The 16,630-nt window shown below is 45.7% G+C and overlaps 1 protein-coding gene across 1 annotated transcript in view; it reads right to left on the bottom strand.

Annotated features, from left to right (window-relative positions):
- Positions 1-11,575, bottom strand: part of elapor2b (endosome-lysosome associated apoptosis and autophagy regulator family member 2b) — a 125,136-nt gene extending 113,561 nt beyond the window's left edge. The window contains exon 1 of the mRNA XM_073066454.1: positions 11,396-11,575. Coding sequence (XP_072922555.1) covers positions 11,396-11,497 — 102 coding nt within the window. The 5' untranslated portion in view covers positions 11,498-11,575. The remainder of the gene's footprint in view (positions 1-11,395) is intronic.
- Positions 11,576-16,630: the final 5,055 nt, after the last annotated feature.

The following is a 16,630-nucleotide window of genomic DNA, read 5'->3' as shown; positions in this document are numbered from 1 at the left end:
GTTGAACTGAAGTCTATAAACAGCAGTCTGGCATACGAGACCCCATTTTCCAGGTGGGACAGGACAGAGTGGAGGGCAGAGGCTATTGCATCATCAGTGGATCGGTCTAAGCAATAAGCAAACTGAAAAGGGTCCAATGTAGCCAGGAGAATGACTTTAATGTTCTCCATGACTGGCTACTCAAAGCATTTCATAATAGTCGATGTTAATGCTATCAGACAACGGCCATTTAGGCAGGTTACTGTCATCTTCTTTGGTACTGGAATTGATCTAAAAGCAGTAAGCACTCAAAGGATTTGGCAGCTCAGACAAAATTTCTGATGTTTTTGTTTTGAATCGCTAAGAGAGAGAAATAGATTTCACATTACTCGTTGACGATCTTCCTTCAGAGCCGAGAAAGTTTCAAAGTAATTGAAATTGGGTTTGGAATTGGTTTATTATTGTCTGATGTACCCAGATACAGTGAAAATCTTGACTTGCAGATCAAATCATTACAGAGTGCCTTGAGGTAGAATAACAAAGTACAGAATAAAGCGTAACAGTTACAGAGAAAGTGCAATGCAGGTAAACAATAAGGTGTAAGATCACAACGTTGTGAGGTCGAGAGCCCATCTTGTCAAACTAAGGAACCATTCAATAGTCTTATTACATCAGGGTAGAACCTGACCTCGAGCCCGGTGGGATGTGCTTTCAGACTTTTGTATCTTCTGCCCGATGGGAGAGGGGAGAAGAGAGAATGTCTGGCATGCCTGGGGGCTTTGATTATGCTGGCTGCTTTACGGAGGCAGTGAGAAGTGTAGACAGAGTTCATAGAGGGGAGGCTGGTTTTTGTGATGTGCTGAGCTGTGTCCACAACTCTCTGCGGTTTAATGTGCTCATGGGCAGAGCAGTTGCCGTAGCATCAGGGTAGGATGATTTCTATAGTGTATCAATGAAAATTTGTAAAGGTCAATGTGGACATGCCAAATTTCTTTAGCCTTCTGAGGAAGCGGTGGCATTGATACGTTTTCTTGGCCGTGACCTTTTGGTTGGACTAGGACGGGATAGGCTATAGGTGATGTTGACTCTGATTTATCCCAAGTTTTTGTGCCTGATATTCTCAGAGTTACAGTTAATACCCCTCCATTCTCCTGAAGCAAAGACCAACTTATACATCAGCCTTGCAGCAAGGATGTAATTCACCATAAATCCTTTCATTAATTTCACTTTTGATAGTTTAGTCATTTGAGAAACATACAAAGCTTTACTTTGGTAATCCTTATCTCAGTATGTGAAGGTCATTGTAATCATTTTGGTTTTGGATTAAATGAAGGATAGTATGTTACTGCATTATAACTTGCTTTTTCCAATTTGGATTTGTAATTGGATTCTCTCTGCATCAGCTTTCATGTTTCAATGTCCCACTGCTGAAGACCCGTTTGCATCTTGTTTATCAGCCACACAGCAGCTCTGTTGTCGCACCTGGACCCATCCAACATCCCAGAGGTAAGGCCACTGAGCTGACAGTGAGGTAAACAATACAAGGCAGCAAAATATACAAAAACAAATAGTCCACAGCCCATCGTGGGTCCCGTCTGCTGTAGTGAAACGTTTTACAAGTGTAGTAATCAAAGAGCCCCACCAGCCAGAACATGCCATCTTCTCACAGCTCCCACTGGGCAGGAGGCACAAAAGCATGAAGTCTCACACCACCAGGTTCAGGAACAGCTACTTCCCTTCAACCATGTGGCTGTCGAATCAACTGGCACACAAACCTAATCACTACAGCTTAGCAACACTGGAACCACTCTTCTTCCTTATAAAAATGGTGTACATTTTTGTTTAGTTTATGCTTTTCTAGTGAACGCTGATTATCTGGGGCCTGTGACGCTGCAGTAAGTAAGTTTTTCATCGCACCGGTGCACACATGGACTTGCGCAGGTGACAATAAGCTCCAATTTGATTTGACATGTCAGTCTGCAAAGATGCTGAATAATGCATTGATTTAAATAGTCTGCCTTGCAAATTCTGCAATTAGCGGTGGTCCCTTACAAACTACACCCTGACTGTACACTTTGTTGGACCAGTCCCAGGTGATGACTCAGAGGAGAGGAGTGAGAGAGGACACCCGGTTGAGGAGGCGCCACAACAATAGCCCCTCAGTCAAGCTAAAGAGCGATTACTGACTTCAGCAAGGGGAAGACAGAGAACATGCAGTGCGGCACTGGGGAGGGACGGCAGCTTTCAATCCAGGGTGCTAACAGATCAGCGGACTTGGCACACCAGCTTCTTTATTTCCTTAGGAGATTAAGGAGGCCTGGCTTTCATCGAACGCTCTAACATACTTCTACAGGTGTACTGTCGAAAGTATCCTGACTGGTTGCATCCCTGCCACACCGAACCGTTTGAACATGCAGGAGAGCAAGAAGCTGCAGAGAAGGGGATTCAGGCACATCCCTCCCCCTCATCAGTAGCACCTACAGGGGGGCGCTGCCTCAGGACAACATCCTCGCCATCTGGGCCATGCCACCTTCTTACTGCTCCCATCAGGCGGGAGATACAGGAGCCTGAAATCCCACACCGACGGGTTCGGGAACAGCTACTTCCCTCCAACCATTCACTCTTGAACCAATCAGCACAACCCTCGCCACTGGGGTCAAGCAAGACCCTGGAATATAGAACATCACAGCACAGGAACAGGCCCTTCGGCCCACCATGGCGTACTGAACCTTTTCAATTACTAATCAAATGGCCAATTAAACTAATCCCCTCTGCCTACACAGTGTCCATATCCTTCCACTTTCCTCACATTCGTGTGCCTGTCTTAACATCACTTAGAAGTCCGTAATGTATTCTGCCTCTGTGAGCAGTCTCTGTACGTCCTCGCCTTGGAATGCTTGGGTTTTCCCCAGGTACTCCGGTTTCCTCCCACAGTCCAAAGACGTACTGAGTAGGTTAACAGGTCATTGTACACTGTCCCATGACTACTTAGGGTTAAATTGGGGTTGCCGGGACAGCACTTCTTGTTGGGCCAGAAGACAATGCTCCGCACTGTATTGCTAAATGAAAAACAGCAATAGAGTGTAGGCTGTGGTGCCGGCTACAGACAAGGTGAGGTGCAGGGAGACAGAAAGGTGCAAGAGCAGCCATGACAAGATCTGAAATACAAATCTGGATACAAATTCAGATCCAAAGTGCTGGAGGAACCCAGCAAGTCCGGCAGCATCTACAGAAATGAATAGACAGTCGACATTTTGGGCCAAGACCCTTCTCCAGGACTGGAAAGGAAGGGGAAAGTCACCGGAATGAAAAGGTGGGGGGGGGGGGGGGGGGGAGGCGAAGGAAGATAGCTAGGAGGTGATAGGTGAAGCCAGGTGGGTGGGAAAAGTAAAGGGTTGGAGAAGAAGGCATCTGATAGGAGAGGAGAGTGGACCATAGGAGAAAGGGAAGGAGGAGGGGACCCAGGGGTAGGTGATAGGCAGGTGAGAAAAGGCAGCAGGCCAGAGTGGGGAATAGAAGAGAGAAAGGGGAGGGAAAATGATTTATTGGAAGGAAAAATTTATGTTTGTGCCAGCAGGCTGGAGGCTACCCTGACAGAATATAAGGTGTTGTTCCTCCACCCTGAAGGTGGCCTCATCTTGACACAAAAGGAGGCTGTGGACCGACATGTTGGAACAGGAATGGGAATCGGAATTAAAATGCTTGGCCACTGGGCAGTTCTGCTTTTGCTGGATAGAGCGGAGCTGCTCAGCGAATTAGTCCCCCAATTTCGACAGGTCTCACCAACGTAGAGGAGGCTGCATCGGGAGCACTGGACGCAATAGACGACCCCTGCAGATTAGCAGATGAAGTGTTGCCTCACCTGGAAGGATTGTTTGGGGCTCTGAATGGAGGTGAGGGAGGAGGTGAATGGACAGGTGTAGCACTTTGGCCACTTACAGGGATAAGTGCTGGATAGAGATTAGTGAGGAGGGGTGGGTGGGCAAGGAAACCATGAAGGGGGTGATCCCTGTGGAAAGAAGGGACAAACATAGAAAGGCTGGATATACTCAGGTCAAGCAGAATCTTGAAGAAAGAAGCAACTAATGTTTTGAAATGAACATGTTTGAAATTAAGTTCAAAGTGCATTTATTATTATCAAAGTAGCTATACATTATACAACCTTGAAATTCGTCTCCTTACAGGCAGCCACAAAAGAAGAAACCCCAAGAACACATTTTTTTAAAAAAGAGACCAACAAGCACCCAATGTGCAGAGAGAGAGGGGAAAAAACTAATGGTGCAAACAATAAAAATAGGCAAATAGCCTTGAGGACAAAAGTGAGTCCTCAGACACGAAGCCTGGAGCAGGCCTCTGTCTCAGCCCCAGCTCAGCACATCGCGTAGAAAACGCCATGGAGCTCGCAGACACAAAGCCTGGAGCAGGCCTCTGTCTCAGCCCCAGCTCAGCACATCGCATAGAAAACGCCATGGAGCTCGCAGACACAAAGCCTGGAGCAGGCCTCTGTCCCAGCCCCAGCTCAGCACATCGCGTAGAAAACACCATGGAGCTCGCAGACACAAAGCCCGGAGCAGGCCTCTGTCTCAGCCCCAGCTCAGCACATCGCGTAGAAAACGCCATGGAGCTCGCAGACACAAAGCCTGGAGCAGGCCTCTGTCCCAGCCCCAGCTCAGCACATCGCGTAGAAAACGCCATGGAGCTCGCAGACACAAAGCCTGGAACAGCCGGAGCAGGCCAGAGCCTCCACCTCAGTGTAGCAAAGACTGGAGCTATGAGTAGAACCAGCCTGACTTTCACCTCCAGTCCTGTCACCCTCTGCCTTTTCAATCCATCTGGCCTGGCATTTAAATCGTTCCTCGCTCTAGGACCCGGGCTCTGTCACATCAATACACACTGGGCCTCGACCCCACTGCCACGTTTTGGCCCGTCTTCGACCTTTTCAAATTGGCCTGGCACTTAAATCCATCAAACTTTGCTCTCAGTTTAGGCGGACGGGCCCTGAAGCTGCCTTTCCTCCTTTTCTCCATCTGTTCTCTGCTCCAAATTCATTTTGAATGTGTCTTAACCTCACGCTGACTTCACCTCACACCCAGTCACTTCACCCTCGCCTCTTCAATGTTTGTGATCATTTACCATAATTTTCACAAAAAAGCGTTATTAATATTTAGTTGTATTTCTTCTTTTAAACCAGACTTTTTAAACCAGAATTCCCACTTTTTAAAATCAGAAGGAAGACAACTGCACTTCCCTGTAACAAGAAACAGATTCTTCAAATTCTGGTCATTCGTTTACAGTTTGTAAATTCTAAACATTTCAACTAAAGATATGCTATTCATCCTTTTCAGCAAGAAAAAGATTAAATACTGTTAATAAAGCAGGATTCACAATGAGGCCATATCTCATGCTAGTCTTTGTCCTGTTAAAATTTCAATAAACAATGGACTGAAATTCCATTGATTAAGCGCTCTGTGTTTTAATCAGCTGCATTAGCAGACAGAAGTCTCCAAATCTGCTCTAACAAAGAGAGGTAACCCTTGCACATAGTAATGGGAAAACTTCTGTCATCTTAATGGGAGAAGCACAGAATCCAGATTAATGGCAATGGCAAACATGTTGGTTGTCCACCATTATGGTGCAAGAATGACCAACATCTGTAGTAGCATCTGGAAGTTCCCACCATTGAGGGCATCTTTAAAACGCAATGCCTCAAGAAGGTGGCATCTATCATGAAGGACCCTCACCATCCCAGTCCTGCTCTCTCCTCGTTGCTACCATCAAGAGCCTGAAGGTACACACTCAATGGTTTAAGACCAGCATCAGAGTGAAACCACCTCACTATTTTGCTCTCTTTATACACTACCTATTTTTATATTCCTACTTGTTTCTTGCAATAATGTTTTTAGGTATTGTGGCAAAACAACAAACTTCACAATCAGAATACACCCGTTTCTGAGTCTGCAGGACAACACATTCCCTGTTATCTAAACATAAAAGATTCTGCAGATGCTGAGAGTCCAGAGCAACACACACAAAGAGCTGGAGGGACTCAGCAGAACAGGCAGCATCCATGGAAATGAATAAACAGTCGACGTTTCAAGCTGAGACCCTACATCAAATCTCGAAGTTATAATCTAAAATGATTCATCTGATTTTGACTCGGTTACAAATTAAGCACGTTAACACACAGAATTACTTTCCAAATGTCTTTTGCCCGACAGCAAATTGATACCCTATAAATACAATGTTTCACCTTTGAAACAGAAACTATTTTTAAACAATACTGTATTCAACTCTGATAAATTTCTACAGCTGGCCATTTGTTTACATTAATGGTAAGACTCTTGGCAGTGTGGAGGATCAGAGGGATTTTGGGGTCCAAGTTCATAGGACGTTCAAAACAGCTGTGCAGGTTGACTCTGGTTAAGAAGGTGTATGGTGTATTGGCCTTCATCAATCATGGAATTGAATTTAGGAGCCGAGAGATAATGTTGCAGCTATATAGGATTCTGGTCAGACCCCACTTGGAGTACTGTGCTCAGTTCTGGTCGCCTCACTACAGGAAGGATGTGGAAGCCATAGAAAGGGTGCAGAGGAGATTTACAAGGATGTTGCCTGGATTGGGGAGCATGCCTTATGAGAACAGGTTGAGTGAACTCGGCCTTTTCTCCTTGGAGTGAAGGAGGATGAGAGGTGACCTGATAAAGGTGTACAAGATGATGAGAGGCATTGATCGTGTGGATAGTCAGAGGCTTTTTCCCCAGGGCTGAAATGGTTGCCACAAGAGGACACAGGTTTAAGGTGCTGGGCAGTAGGTACAGAGGAGATGTCAGGGGGTAAGTTTTTTACTCAGAGAGTGGTGAGTGCGTGGAATGGGCTGCCAGCAACGGTGGTGGAGGCAGATACGATAGGGTCTTTTAAGAGGCTTTTAGATACGTACATGGAGCTTAGTAAAATAGAGGGCTATAGGTAAGCCTAGTAATTTCTAAGGTGGAGACATGTGGGCCAAAGGGCCTGTATTGTGCTGTAGGTTTTCTATGTTTCTAATCCATTGGTTTTTTTGCATCTTGATAGTGTCAAGGCTCTGCCATATGTGACAGCAAGGAGCACACTGTTGTTTAGGCAAGGTATATTCTCATTACCTATTAACGAACACTAGGTGAGTCTGCCGGAGGCACTCTCCAGTTGATGGTGATGCAACCAATTATATTAACTTAAAAAGGAATTGTGTCCATACTAAATCATTTATGAAATCACCCTGGCCAACGCTGTCAGTTCTGCAGGCACCTGTGTAAACTACCACAGCGGTGATTAATTACTGAAAGTGTAGCATTCGTAGAGACACATCAGAGTGGACTGCAGCAGGTAACAGCAAACTTCAAACCGTATCAAGACTTTTCTCAGTTGAACTGCCAGAACAGGTTTGCCCTCAATTTTAGGCATTGGACAAACCAGACACCTTAACTATCTCCTCCTATACAACATTCCTTCAGCTGCATCTCTGATAAACTCACCCCAGGATTATTTATTTAATTTGGATATACAGAGTGGGCCCAACGAGCAGCGTTGCCCAGCAACCCATCTTTTTAACCCTAGCTTAAACACAGGACAATTTACAATAGCCAATTATGTCTTTGGACTGTGGGAGGAAACCAGAGCACCCGGAAGACACCCACACGGCCACGGGGAGAACGTATAAACCCCTTACAGAAGGCGTTGGAATTGAACTCCGAACTCTGACACTTCACACTGTAATAACATTGCGCTAACTGCTAGGTGACCGTGACATTTCGTCAAACAGCACTCACACTGTCCTGCCGACCTCGCAAGGTTGACCACTCACTGACCCTCACAGTTCACAGGCGCGGCTCGGCGGCAGCGGTTTCGCCTCTGGGTCACAATGTTGGAGGTTCGAATCCCATGGCAGAGGTGACGTTGGTGATCTAGACTGAGGGTCGAGTTCAGGGACTGGTTACCTGTCACCTCAGGTAACCAATGGCCAAGGATCAATGCAAGAATTCAAATCCTTGGGTAACCAATGGCCAAGGATCAATGCAAGAATTCAAATGGCCTCCGTTTGAGAGGTCATAAATATCCTATAGTCTACAGCAGGGGTTCCCAACCTGTGGTCCACGGACCCCTCGGTTAATGGTAGGGGTCCATGGCATAAAAAAGGTTGGGAACCCCTGGTCTATGGTCTTATAAACACAAGAAATTTTGCACATGTTGGAAATCCAGTGCAATACACACAAAATGCTCAAGGAATGCAGCAGGTCAGGCAGCATCTATGGAGAGAAATGAACAACCAACATTTCAGGCCAAGACCCTTTATCAGGACTAGAAAGGAAGGGGGAAAAGTCCTTGCATTTGAAAAACTATCAACTGATTCTTCATGAGGGATGATGCTGCCTGACCTACAGAGTCCCTCCAACATTGTGTGTGTGCTACTCCTTCGAGAGGTCACACAGATCTTGACACCAGAGTGTCCTTATGATAGTACACGGCTAAGAGCAAAGATTGTCACCTCAAATCACGAAATACCAGTCCCTGTACACTGGGGACTGACAACGAACAAACAGGCGCAGCAAGATGGTGGCCTGCCGGTCTGCAGTGCAACAGGCTTTAGGTACAGGGGCAAGGATTGGGTGCTCCAATTACACATGGTCAAGGTGAGACCACACCAGAACTATTGCGTGCAGTCCTAGTCCCTTAACAAAGATTGCCTGAGGCAAAGAGTAGGAATAAAGGGAGCCATTTCTGGTGGCTGACAGTGACAAATGGTGTCTGCAGGGGTTGGTGTTTGGACCACTTCTTTTCACATTAAATGTTAATGATCTGGACGACAGAACCGAAGGCTCTGCGGCCAAGTTTGCGGATGATACGAAGACTGTTTCGAGGACAGGTAGTGTTGAGGAAGCAGGGAGGCTATAGGTTGATTTAGGCAGGTTAGGAGAATGGGCAAAGAAATGGCAGACAGAATCCAGTGCAGAGAAGTGGATAGTCATGCATTTTGGTAGAAGGAATAAAGGTATAGACTGTTTTCTAAACAGGGAGGGAAGTCAGAAAGGGATTTGGGATTCTTCCTGCAGGATTCCCTAAAGGTTAACTTGCATGATGAGTCAGTGGTAAGGAAGGCAATTGCACTGTTAGTGTACATTTCAAGAAAATGAGAATATAAAAACAAGGAGTTAATGCTGAAGATTTACAGAGCATTGGTCAAACTATACTTGGAGTATTATGAGCAGTTTTGGACCCCTTATCGATGAAAGGATGTGCCAGCACTGGAGAGGGTCCAGAGGGGGTTCACAAGAATTATCCCAGGAATGAAAGGGTTAAGGTATAAGCAACGTACTCGCTGGAGTTTAGAAAAATGAGGGGAGAATCTCATTATAACCTACCAAATATTAAAAGGCCTAGATAGAGTGGATGTGGAGAGGATGTTTCCTATAGTGGGGGAGTACAGACCCAGAACAGAAGGATGTTCCTTTAGAACAAAGACGAGGAGGAATTTCCTTAGCCAGAGGGAGATGAACCTGTGGGATTCATTGCCACAGATGACTGTGGAGGCCAAGTCATTGGGTATATTTAGAGCAGAGGTTAATAGGTTCTTGCTTAGTAAGGGTGTCAAAGGTTACGGGTAGAAGGCAAAAGAATGGGGTTGGGAGGGAAAGTAAATCAGCCAAGATAGAAAGGTGGAGGAGGCTCGATCGGTCAAATGGCCCAGTACGATAATGTTATGATTGTCATAGCAGGAGGGATTGGATCAATGAGATGCACTCTTTCTAGTGAATCAGAATCAGGTCAAATCACTGGCACATGTATGTTGTGAAATGAGCTGTTTTGCTGCAGCAGTACAGCACGACACATTCAAAAACTATAAATTACAATAAGAAATACATGTTTTTAAACATTTTAAATTAAAGTGCAGAAGAACTGAAGGGGCCTCTTGTTGTAAAGTCCTGACCAAGATCAACAAGCTGGGCTCAGAGAGAGTATTTCATCGAATTCAATCATCAGGATTTGGAAGAAGAAATCTAGGACTGCCTTATCCAGAAATCTCTAAACCCAGACAGCAGGGAACTCTGAAATTCCCAAATACAGAAGACCAGGACCATGTTGCAGAGTATTTTTAAGGAAATAGTGATTTGTAGACATAACATGAAACACAGGTTAGAAAATCATCAACACAAGAAATTCTGCAGATGCTGGAAATCCAGAACAATACAGACAAAATGCTGGAGAGACCATGCACCACATGTCCAGTACTCATGATGAGTCTTGGCCTGAAACCTCCACTGTTTATTCCTCTCCATGGAAGCTGCCTGAACTGGCCATGGACAGTCCCAAACCAGGCTGTGAAAGGAGGAGGGTTGGGGATGGGGACTAGCAACCCCATCTCATAAAAGACCCAGAACTACAGAAATACCAAGAGGAGCTCCAAAGACCTCATCTCTGGGAGAGGAAGGATCCTCAATGGGCTACACCTGAATGACTGGCCCAGGACTGAGGACTCAGGCTGTTGGCACCCTACGACCCAGTGGGGTTGGTGGGCTCAAATAGTCTGACCTGCAGAGTTCCTCCAGCATTTTGAGTGCTACACGGGGTGGAGACTGGAACTACGCCTTGGCAAGAGAGGGCTAGCTGATCATAGCAGGTGGGGCCGAATGGCCTGTTCCTGCTCACCAAAAGAGACCCACTCAATATCAGAAACCCTGGCGTGTGTGGTCACTGGGCCTCCAGTACACGGTCACAGGGCGAGCTTTGCCACGATCCTGGTGTCTCGGCAGGCGGAGGGCGTCCACAAACACCAGATGCTTGTTGGCCGCTGATTCGGGGAATCTCGCCCGCTTTCCCTAAACAAGGATCTATACCTCTCCACGCCATTAGGGTCAGCCTCTGGAAAAAAGGCGAGCGACGACAGGGGGAAGATTACCCACAAGAAATCACTATCCAACTAGGCCAGTGAGCTGGAAATTATATAATTCCGTCAGCATTAAATTTAACTAAATATATTCATTGTAATATATATATTTTGTTGTAATTTATAGTTCTTTTATTATTGTCTATTGTAATGTAAAACAACAAATTTCACGACCTGTGTTAGTGATAATAAACCTGATTCTGATTCTAATTTAGTACCGGGTCCATCAGAGAATCGCCGACACTAACAATACAATATTTCCGAGGCACGGCAATCACATACATCTATAATAAACAGATGGGGGTGATCTGATTGCAGGTGGCTACTTTAGGAGAGGGGTAACAGCTAGAAATAAGGAACATACATTGCAACCCGCGAGTTTAAATGAACACTTTAATTCACACTGAGTCAATAAATTGTAGCGGCGTCCTGCAGAAAGCCGAAAAGGTGCTGATTACAGACAGAGGCGACCTTTGCGTTGACTTGTCTGGTACTCACCGGCGTACAAGCCCTGAGACCGGACACCAGGGCAGCTCGCTGGGGCAGGACGAGGAGCAAGGCTCCGACAGACAGCAGGCGGATACAGCGGCTCTGACCCATCGCAGATACCCCCCTCACTCTCTCTCTCTCTCGATCGCAGACGAACGCACAGATACAGACAGCCGCGCCGGCTCCTCCACCCACGGCGCTCGTCCCCGCTCCGGGCGCGCACCCCGTGCTTCTGACCGCGGGCGGGCTCGCGCGCCGCCGGCTCGGTGCAAGGGTGCCGACACTTGCTTGTGGGAGGGTGCTGGAATAAAGAGTGTGTGTGCAGTCCACTACAGAGAGGTTTATGGTCGGGTGTGCGTCGTATTAGACTGCGTACAAGTGTAATAGAGGGTATTGTGTCTGTGCTGAGGCTAACTGTACAGTGCATTAGAGTTGTAGTTGTGTGTGCTGTATTAGACTGTGTTTGTAGTCTAGAGATAAACTGTGGAACTGACCCTTCCTGCCCAACGAGCCACATCGCCTAGCAACCCACCTATTTATCCGTAGTCTAATCACAGGACAATTAACCTGCTAACCCGTTGGTCTTTGGGCTGTGGGAGGAAAGCGGGGCACCCAGAGGAAACCCGTGTGGTCAGAGGGAGAACCTACAAACTGCGTGTTGTAGAGTGCTTGTGTGCTGTTATATGACTGTGCCAACCAGTGCATTGGGTGGCAGGGTGAAGGAATGTTGCTACCAGAGGAGGTGTGAGGTGTGTTGGTTCATTATGTGCCATGTCATATGTTGTGGGCAATCATGGTAATGACCATAATTGTTGGCAAATTATTCTACAGGAGTAGTTTGCCATTGTCTTCTTCTGGGCAGTGCTTTTAACAAGACGGACGACCCCAGCCATTATCAATACTCTTCAGAGATTGTCTGCCTGGAGTCTGTGGTCACATGACCAGGACTTGTGCATTAGCTGCTCATATGACCGTCCATCCCCTGCTCCCATGGCTTCACGTGACCCTGATCTGGGTGGGGGGGGGGGTGCCTAAGCAGGTACTACACCTTGCCCAAGGGTGACCTGCACGTTAGCAGAGGGAAGAAGCGCCTTATGCCTCCTTTGGTAGAGATGTATCTCCACCCCACCACCCATCAGGATCTTGATCTTGATAAGAAAATGTTGAATGGAAACATAGAAAAACAAAGAGGTTGAATTGGGTTAAAGAGAAACCAGTTTCTCGACACAAACAAAATAGGTTTTAAAAGCAGTTTTGAATTCCTAATTGAATACGAGAAAGAAGAAAACTAGAAATATTAAGAACACGTAGCATTGCAGTGTTAATTACAGGGAGGTTGGAGTCGTCTTTTAGGGAATGATGCATGGGTGGGAAATTGAACCAATGAACCTCAGTTCGACCCGACGTAAATTGGGGGACCACTTTGTCAAGCACCTTTGCTCCATCTGCAACAAGCTGTATTTCCCAGTGGCCAACCGTTTTATTTCTAATCTCCATTCCCATTCTGACATGTCAGTCCACGGCCTCTTCTGCTGCCACAATGAGGTCATTGGAGGAGCAACACCTCATACTCCGTCTGGATAGCCTCCAACCTGAAGGCATGAACTTCGATTTTTCCCTCCTCCCCCTTCTCTCTTTTTCCATTCACCACTTTGGCTCCCTTTTTACCTCTTCTCATCACCTCCCTCTGATTACCCTCCTTCTTCCCTTTCTCCCATGGTCCATTCTCTTCTCCTGTCAGATTCCTCCTTCTTCAGTCCTTGACCTCTTCCACCTATCACCTTCCAGCTTTTCACTTCATCCATCCCCACCCCCACCCACCACCCTTCTCCATCATCTGGTTTCACCTATCAGCTGTTAGATTATACTTCTTTCCCTTCCCCCATCTTCTTATTCTGGCTTCTTCCCCCTTCCTTTTACCTGATGTACAGACACTCCTGTGACTAGTGTCATTTTATGGATGTACAATCTATGTATATAAGCTATCTTACGTAGTTATGCCTATTGTGTTATTTAATTATTGTGTCCTTTATCTTATTGTGTTTGTGCTGCATCGGATTTGGAGTAACAATTATTTCATTCTCCTTCGCACTTGTGTATTGGAAATGACATTGAACAATCTTGAATTTTGATCCTGAGATGGCCTTCTGAGCTAAATGCTGTAAATCTATGACTAAAATTAAAAATTACATGACAGCATGCCACTTAACCGTGTAACGTTTCTACTAAGTATGTGTAAGGAGCTGCCAAGTGGTAGTGGTTGGGGCAGGTACATGAACAACATTTAAAAGGCACTTGGACAGGTACATGAATAGAAGAGGTTTAGAGAGAGATGAGCCAAAAATGGGCAAATGGGCAAATTCGCTTGGTGCTGCTCTCCAGTGTTCGCGCAGTGGAAAACAGGCTGGACCAGGACTACATCCCACGCACTATCAATCTATAGACCATGCTGCTCATGAACCTGAACTCTGTTTTTTTTTGTTCTTTTTTTGTGACTGTATGTTTTTTATCTGCTATTGTAATTACGTATGCAATATGTGTTGCATGCTGTTGGTACTATGCTTTGCACCTTGGCCCCACAGGAATGTTGTTTCATTTGGCTGTGTTTATGCATGGTTGAATGACAATTCAACTTCAACTAGCTTAGATGGGTATCTTGGCTGCCTTGGAGTAGTTGGCCAAAAGGCCTATTTCTGTGCTGTATGACTAGGCCTCGATTGTGGCTAGGCCTATTTCTAAGCCTCTATTGTGACTAGACCTATGACTGGGCCACTATTGTGACTAGGCTTATGACTAGACCTCCATTGTGAATAGGTCTCTACTGTGACTAGGCCTGTGATTAAGCCTCTATTGTAAGCACCAGGCCTTTAGAAAAAGTACTGACTGCACACTCTGTATGTCAGGAAACACAAAATAAAATAATGGAGAGTGTTCAGTTTATATACATTTTCTCATTAACACCATAAGGTTAATGAGAAGCCACACACTCAATATTTTAGGAACTCCCCCTCCACCATCAGATTTCTGAATGGTCCATGGACACATGAACACCACCTCACTATTTTACTCTTTTTCTGCACTTACTTATTTTTTATATTTCCTGTTATAATTAATAGTACTTTATATGCATTGCACTGTATTGCTGCCACAAAACAACAAATTTACATCCTTTGTCAGTGATAATAAAACTGATTCTGATTCTGATTTGATGACTTCAGAATCATGGAGGTCCTAGAAGGGACACTCAGGGAACATTCTAGAAAAAAATATAAAATAAAAGTAGGGAGATTGGAGAGACAATATGAAGACCAAGACCCTGAGCCTATGGCTCCCAGAAGAGATAGCCTTCAGGATAAACCTGCCTGGTTCTTCCAGGTTGGGAAATACCCCGGTGTGAATCTGTCAGAAAGCTGTCAAAGTAAACTAGTTTTGAAATTGTTTAAGCCAAACAGTGATTAGTAATAATGGATATAGGGGTAGAATTAGGCCATTTGGCCCATTGAGTCTGTTCTGCCATTCAGTCATGGCTGATTTTTGTTCAACCCCATTGCTCTGCCTTCTCTTCGTAACCCCTTTACCTATCAAGAATCGATCAACCTTTGCTACAAATATACCCAATGACCTGGTCTCTACAGCCATTTATGACAATGAATTCTACAGACTCGCCACCATCTGGCTAAAGAAATTCCTCCTCATCACTGTTTTAAAGAGATGCCCTTCCACTGTGCATCCACTAGACTTTGAAATATATATAAGGCCAGCTGAAGGAAAGCTCTGTCAAATGGATTGATTATAAGGGGAGTCTTAAAAAAGGAAGGAAGCAGAGAGGAGTAGAGAAGAGATGTACATGTGGTAAATAAACCTTGTTGGCTGGAAAGGACTACAGCCCACGAATCAGTGAACTCGAATGAATCAAGGACAGTGGAAGTAGACCAATGAATTGTCCTTCAAGTCAAGTTGCTTTTATTGTCATTTCGACCATAAACTGCTGGTACAGTGCACAGTAAAAACAAAACAGCATTCCTCCATGACCCTGGTGCTACATGAAACAACACAAAACTATGCTAGACTTTGTGAGACAGCACAAGGCTACACTAGACTACGTAAAACAACATAAAAACTGCACTAGACTACAGACCTGCACAGAACTACATAAAGTGCAGAAAACAGTGCAGGGCAATACAATAATTAATAAACAAGACAATAGGCACAGTAGAGGACAAATTACAATGTCAGTCTAGACTCTGAGTATCGAGGTGTCTGATGGCTTGGGGGAAGAAACTGTTGCACAGTCTGGTTGTGAGAGCCTGAATGCTTCGGTGCCTTTTGCCAGATGGCAGGAGAGAGAAGAGTTTGTGTGAGGGGTGCGTGGGGTCCTTCACAATGCTGTTTGCTTTGCAGGTGCAGCGTTTGGTGTAAATGTCTGTAATAGTAGGAAGAGAGACCCCGATGATCTTCACAGCTGACCTCACTATCCGCTGCAGGGTCTTGCGATCCGAGACAGTGCAATTCCCGAACCAGGCAGTGCAGCTGCTCAGGATACTCTCAATACATCCTCTGTAGGATGTGGTCCTTGTTCTTGCCATGAGGTCAAAGGAATAGAGGCTGCCATTTTGTAAAGCTGCTCCGTATTCTCCATTTTGTGAACAGGTTTTGCTCAGCTGAATCTTTGGTTCAGAGAGAATGATGCTCCAGGTAATCTGCTGGACCAGAGATCATTTCCAAGCAAGGAGTTATTTGTGAGGTGTTCTTTGGTATGATGTTACATGCAGGTTTGTGAATTTATTTATTGAGATAGAGTGCAGAATAGGCTTTTCTAGCAATTCGAGCCACGCCACTCAGCCATGTGGGGCTTGCGCCTACCCTGAGTGATTCAAGTTGGTTACTGGTTTAGTAACTAATTTAGAACAAAGAGCCATAACTTGCAAGTTAACCTGGGAGGCGCCCAAATTCAAAGCCGATCAGGGAAGCCTGTGAGGAGGCTTGGCAAGGTGTTTAACAGCTCACTGAAGGACACAGCCTCCATCAAAGCAGCGGGGGAAGAGCTCTAGCAATGGTTGCTTCCTGTGGAGCCAGACGGGGCTGTCGGACATATTCAAGGCTTGGATTTACCAGCATGGTATTCTCCCTCAAATCCTGCAGACGCTGGTCCATGGTGTCCCGCTGTCAACAGTTGAGACCTTTGAGAGAAAAATCAGCCAGCACCTATGGAGGTGGCCGGGTCTCCCGAGGAGGTGTCTCACA

This window comes from Hemitrygon akajei, chromosome 14 (assembly GCF_048418815.1).
Source record: "Hemitrygon akajei chromosome 14, sHemAka1.3, whole genome shotgun sequence".
Taxonomy (NCBI): domain Eukaryota; kingdom Metazoa; phylum Chordata; class Chondrichthyes; order Myliobatiformes; family Dasyatidae; genus Hemitrygon; species Hemitrygon akajei.
This window is presented reverse-complemented; position numbering and strand designations above follow the sequence as displayed.